Genomic DNA, 6341 nt, shown 5'->3' with positions numbered 1-6341 from the left:
ATACATGTAATACAAACTAAAAATTTTTTGAATAAACTTAAATATTTGGGTGAAGCGTATCTTGTTTTCTTGTGTATTGCCAACGTATTGTTTTTGTTGGTATTATTAAATTATGAGCAATAATTTAGTTGGGAACAAAAATAAATAAAAAAATGCAAGTGTCAATCACGATGGTTAATCTTTTTTGCTTCGAAAAAGCATTTTAACAGTGTGTCATACAACCGACTATATAGACACCAAAAAAAAATACAACCGACTATATGACTAAGCAAAGTTGCAAACACATCACAACCTCTCGACACAAACTCTTTACCATTCATTCTCCTCTTCTTCATCACTTGAGAGAAAGTAAAGTTCTCTTTTTCTTCTTTCTTACCTCTCTTTTCTTTTCAATTGAGACTTCAATTACTGTATAAGCCTTTACCTCTCGTTTGACCTTGATCACTGCCACAACCACCATCTTAAGATTCATTCATTTAGAAAGGGAGGAGTTGGAGCATCATGGATTTTGATCTCAGGTCTAGTGTTCATCATTCTGCTAAGCACCTTTCTAGGGTCCAAGCTTCAAGGCTTCATTCTGGTACTCTTCTCTTTTTTTATTTCTTTTTTATTTTCTTAACATGCTATTCCCATATGTTGTTTTGTTTGAGCACCTTTTCCTTGTAATTTTGTTTCAAGTATATTTTTCTATTCTATTGAGTTTAACTTTTTTTTTAATTAAAATCCTGCAATTTTTGTATCTTGTTGGGTGTGTTTCACACGTTTTGATATGAACTTCCGTTTTTTTGTTACAAGTGATTTTGGATGTTCTGACTTTAAATTTATCACATTTGATTTTAAAGTTGTCATTTTTCTTCTATTCACAAGCAACCTGCAACTATCATTACAAGAATATTTTTAGGCATTCATTATTGTTGCAACATATCTGGAGGGTGAAGGAGAGAGGCACAAAATATTAAAACATACGAGAGTCTGCCACTACAATTTAAAGAAATATCATCTTAATGTTTGTTATTTTGCTAACGGTTAATTAAAGAAATGTAAAAACTCATATGTGGTTATATTAATGCGAAGTTGATAGATAAAAATTATTAAATAACAATTTAATGAAATATCATCTAATGATTTTTAACTATTAATTTTGAGTGATGCTACATGTATACCAAAATCAGCCTACTAAAGTCAGCTACCAGTATAAAATACATATTGAAATATAAATACACATTAAAAATAAATTAAACTACACATGTATTTATACACAAATACATTAGTGATTGATTTTAGTGTACAAATAGCATTTTTGATTAATTTTTCATAAAAGCAATTACAGTTGAGTCTCCACTTTAGAGAAAAATTGGTCCTTAGCAAAATGGATAATCATCGTGATAGTAGGAATATTAATAAAAGAAATGTTAAAATATGAGAAGAAGAAGAAGAATAGAAGAATCCAGCTGTGGGGTTTGTGCATGCTATAAATGTCGGCATGGCTTCTAAAGACGGCATTGTGGAAGAGGGATCTAACATGCTATGCATGCAAATGAACATATTAGTATGATTGAAGATTTCTTAATGTGCTTAAAAATTACTATACAATATGTCATAGTTGCTAGAATTAATTCTTCATGCGATGTGAAATTTGAAGACTTTTCATTTATGTGTTATATATGATCAAATATTCAAATGGATCTAATTTGTAACAATTGTCCATTTTTTTGAATGGCTATGATTGTATGCATTTCACAACTATGAAAGAGTCACTAATTGTGTTTAAAGCAACTGGGCTATATATACACAAAAAAATCAATTATCACATTAGTTATTCATATAAAATATATATTAAAATACAAAATACATATTAAAAATATATGAAATAATATTATATATATATAAATAAATATATAATGATTGATTTGATGAGTGATTTTTATGTGTATATAATAATTTCGGTTTTTATGTATACTAATTATTTTCAGATGTTAACAGTGGTTAAGTTTTCTGATCTTAATTTAGACAAATGAATTGCTAGAGCATAAAAGTTCTAATTTATTTAGAATGTTTAAAAAATTTTAAATTGACTAAGTCAGCACAATTGAAGTTTCGTTAAAAGTTCTTTGTACTCTATATCTCTAGTAAAGAGTACATATCAGTTTGGATTGACTTTTGAAAAAAGTACTTATTTTTTTCATTTTTAAAAAATATTATTTTTAATAGACAAAAGCTATTTTAGATTTGGATACTTTTTTATTAAAACATTTTTTGCTTTTGTTTTTTTTAAAAGTAATGTATTGTTAACTTTTAAGAAAAGCAAAGATGTATCCAAATAGGTTTAAAATTGAATAAAAGTACTTTAATTTTAAAAGAAAGTATTTTTTTATTCAAAAATGTCAATCCAAACCAACACTAAATTACTTAGTAATATCACACAAGTTACAACAAATGATTGAAGAACATCAATAGGTTTCATGTTGAGTACTTTAACAACAATGTGTGTACATAAAACATAAGCTATCAAATTAGTCATTATGTATTTGGTAGCTGATTTTTTATGCACACGTAATATGGTTGGTACTTTAATGACATGGTTAAAATATTTAGCTCGGACGTTGAATCATATAAAGAAGTTTCTACTTTTTATCCTAGTGCTATCTTCTTGGGTTTGACATGTTCGCTAGAAGAAACTAAAGAGCATAAATGAGCCCTATCATATTCATATATTTGTTGTTAATTTCTGAGTTTCTGCAGTTGTATCAATGTATCAAATGCAGTTCATTTGTTTTTGCTACTCTATCTTCTGCCATGACACTTGCTATCATTTCTTTGTGGAATTATTGTGCTGGAAATAGCCTGTTAACTAATCCCTTTAAACCAACAGATGATTATTCAGTGTTCCAGTATACAGACGTAGATGACGATCCTCAATCTCACTTCCGATGTCCTTTCTGTGATTTTGAAATTCAAGTTCGCGTCCTCTGCAGCAATTTAGAAGAGGAGCATTGTCCTGACCTGAAAAATGTGGTATGACCTATCAAGAAACTTCTAGAAACCTTTAGATAGGGATATCAGATATGGACCTTTTTACTTAAAATTAGAAAAGATGAAATAATACATATGTCTAAATGGTTGAAAGATGATGACTGATTCAATGTTCCAATCTCAGGTTTGTCCTGTCTGTGATCAAAATTTAGGGAGGGATGTTATCAGGCAATTCACTCATTCAAATCCACGAAAGGTGTGTTTTTTACTTTCATCAAAATTTGAAGTGCAACCTGGCACATTTTTACCTCTATCTGCATATATGTCTCATCTAACTCATTATTGAATTTGATATTTTGATCTATAGTGGATGTGGAAGTCTGAGAAATATAATTTCTGGTCTGGTAATTCAGCTATGCTTGGCAAGAAATTGGCTGCAATGGGAAACAAGCAAGAATCAATGCCGGATCCGCTTCTGTCACCGTTTATCTGCAACATGCCAGTCCCAAGCTCTAATGACATCCACCCTAATGAAGACTCCAGCTCCAGCAAGAAGGACTTAGACATTCCTGATGCTAAAAGGTATGATCCTTTTAGGGATTTTGAAGCAGTGTTAAGTTACTATAACTTGAGAAAACGAGAAACTTTCTAAAGCATGTAAGTCAGTAAGTGTGTCACACGGTAGACAGAACTCGGAATGCCAAGGTGCACGCATTCCTTAGCTGCCACGAATACTACCTTTGACGGCCTGCATCTAGCTTTGCCTTGTGCTGCTAATTTCCATAACTTGAAACTCGAAAACACACCGCTACAATTACCACTGTCAACATGGTGAGGCATGTGCTTTGTTATGCGCCTTTGTTTTTGTTTACCAAGCCTGTTTCTCTGATCCTGAGCAATTTAGATTAATTTAAATATTTGTTACAAGTTAAAAAAGATTAATAACATCATAAATGATTGATAACATCCAAAAAGAAAAGATCATAGTGGAGCATGATGCACCATGCATGGTATGCTTACCAAAATGCCCAAGCCAATCAATTGAAACAATCAGAATTATTCTCATTTTAAGATAGTATGATCATGCCCTGTAAGCTTAGTAGTTAGTATCAAAAGTGGATTCAAGCCTCAGTAGTTCGTAAGATTGGCTGCCTAAACCAAAAATTATCTCCAAAATCTCAATTGCACTTATTAGGTTCTTGAGATTGGTGAAAGTCCACCACGTTAGTCTCTAAGAGTGTGATGAGTCACTTGACGGTAAAAGGGCTGAGTGACTAACATGGTGCACTTTTGCAAATATTGGAGACATAATTGGTACAATTGAGATCTCAGGACTATTTTAATGCATGCAGCCAATCCAAGGGACCGCTTTGGAGCCTTACTCATCAAAAGTGAATTCGATAATACACTGCTGAAATATTGTTTTATGGCTTTGCAGGTCAGGGACAGATGCACCACGCATTGGCAATGAGCAAGATCTACAAGAGAGAAAGCTGAGGGCTGATTTTGTTCAAAGTTTGGTATTATCAACCATACTATAGGACCGTGATGGTAGAATTTGCAACATCCACGTTGAAGTCATGATGAATTGGCAGAAGCTGCTTTCATAAGAAGATGACCTTTGGTGAAGATGCTTTTTCAGCATAACTGGGATTTTAGTTTGGTGAACAAGATCAGGAATGCGTAGTAGGAGTACCGTAGCAGTATAACTGTATAAACAGTAGTAGTCACTTTGGTGATGCAAATTTAAAAAAAAAATATTGGAGGCTGGAGGGGTTGCCTCATTCTAATGCCCTTTGAGAAAACAAAGAAAAAGAAAATGGGTGAAAATTTAAAATTTCTTCCGTTTGGATCACCAAAGAAAACTAAGAGGAAATAAAAAAAGTGGAATGACGTACAATCAAATGTTTTCTCTTCTCCCATGAGATGAAAACAGATAAAAAGGAATAAAAAAGATATAATTACATATTTAATCTTTATTAAAAAAATAATTTACATAAATTAGTGTTCATACCTGGCTCAACGCCAAGGTTTAGGACCAAACAAGACAAAAAAGTCCAATCCATAGATTGGCCTCCCCGCGTAACCGACCTCTTCCCAAGAGGTCGGATTCAACACAGACGTCACTCCAAGGAAATCGGGATCAAATGTTAGCTGGCAGATAACACTTATTCAAATAAGTAACTGCACCTAAAATCTCTCAACCCACTTCCAGGAGCCACATCTCAACTTCCCTAAGATAAAGGGACGGTTATCCTCCTTAAAAGGTGGAACCACTCCAACGGTGGTTATTGGTTCACCACAATAAATATACTGACATCCCTCAGGTATCTCTAAGTTCCAATACACTCTAAAACCTACTTATCCCCTTGCTAACTTAGGCATCGGAGTGTCTTTGCAGGTACCACCCCCCATTCCTTTATACATACAAGTCGGATGGTGACTCCCTGACGCAAACCAAGTCGGAGTCCTCCTGCTTCAGACGATTGGGCCAACCTTATCAGTCTAACCCATCAATCTCCGGTTACCCATTGTAACATTGGCGCCGTTGCCGGGGACCCACGAGATCAACCAGTAATGGTGGACGATTCACACGAAGATGGCCACATAGCGTCCGATTCTGAGCAAGAGAATCAGGACGTTGGAAACCATGATGCGGATATAGTCACCCATCAAGGGGTGACAAACCAACATGGAGAGGGCACCTCTGGGTTGAAAGACCCAAGGGCAAACTCTTCTGAAGGGTGCGAATCTGGAAAGGAGGGACAACACCATGCAGCTGATTTCATGTGATTGTTCCACGGCCACCAAGGGCGCCTGGAACAGTTGGAACAAGAACTGAAGCGACAGCGAGAGGCGGAGAGAAACTTGAGAAACGAGATCGAGTGACGAAAATAGCTAGAAGAAAAGCTCCTAAGACTGGAGTCTGCTCTTAAAAGTCGAAGCTCTCGCAGTGACAGAGAAGATTCTCCCCTAGGAGGAGAAGACCTGTTCAGCGAGGACATAATGAGGATAAAAGTTCCAAGGAACTTTAAAAGCCGGGTATGTCTAAAACGAGCTCAACGATTATGTGCTTATTGAATGAGCCACACTTATATAGGCCATTAGATCTTATTAAATGGAAATTAAAGGTTAATATAAAAGAGGAGCATTGATGGACTCTAATAGATATAGAATATCCTAGTACATAAATAAATGCTTTAAATGGCAATACTTTAATACACAATATTTTAAACGGTAATAGAATCTTATATTCTTAAAAAATTAAATATAAAATATACGAGTATTTTTTATTTATTAAAATTAATTATTATCAAAAAAAATTTTATAATATTAAAAAATTATATTAAAATAATATTTTAAACTAA

The 6341-nt window shown here is 33.8% G+C and overlaps 1 protein-coding gene across 1 annotated transcript; it reads left to right on the top strand.

Moving 5' to 3' along the window:
• Positions 1-289: 289 nt before the first annotated feature.
• Positions 290-4766, top strand: LOC107489412 (protein DEHYDRATION-INDUCED 19 homolog 5). Its single transcript, XM_016110162.3, has 5 exons — positions 290-580; positions 2873-3015; positions 3158-3229; positions 3341-3555; positions 4412-4766. Exons 1-5 carry the CDS (start codon positions 502-504, stop codon positions 4512-4514), a joined length of 612 nt encoding a protein of 203 aa, XP_015965648.1. The 5' UTR covers positions 290-501; the 3' UTR covers positions 4515-4766.
• Positions 4767-6341: the final 1575 nt, after the last annotated feature.

Source organism: Arachis duranensis, chromosome 1 (genome assembly GCF_000817695.3).
Source record: "Arachis duranensis cultivar V14167 chromosome 1, aradu.V14167.gnm2.J7QH, whole genome shotgun sequence".
NCBI lineage: Eukaryota > Viridiplantae > Streptophyta > Magnoliopsida > Fabales > Fabaceae > Arachis > Arachis duranensis.
The sequence above is the reverse complement of the archived record's forward strand: the minus strand, read 5'-3'. Positions and strand labels throughout refer to the sequence as shown.

Bases quoted from the DNA above. Each gene is read 5' to 3' on its own strand.
- LOC107489412 (XM_016110162.3), top strand. From the start codon at position 502: ATGGATTTTGATCTCAGGTCTAGTGTTCATCATTCTGCTAAGCACCTT. The intron at 3,230-3,340 runs GTGTGTTTTTTA...TTTGATCTATAG, and splicing joins CTCATTCAAATCCACGAAAG to TGGATGTGGAAGTCTGAGAA. The intron at 3,556-4,411 runs GTATGATCCTTT...ATGGCTTTGCAG, and splicing joins GACATTCCTGATGCTAAAAG to GTCAGGGACAGATGCACCAC.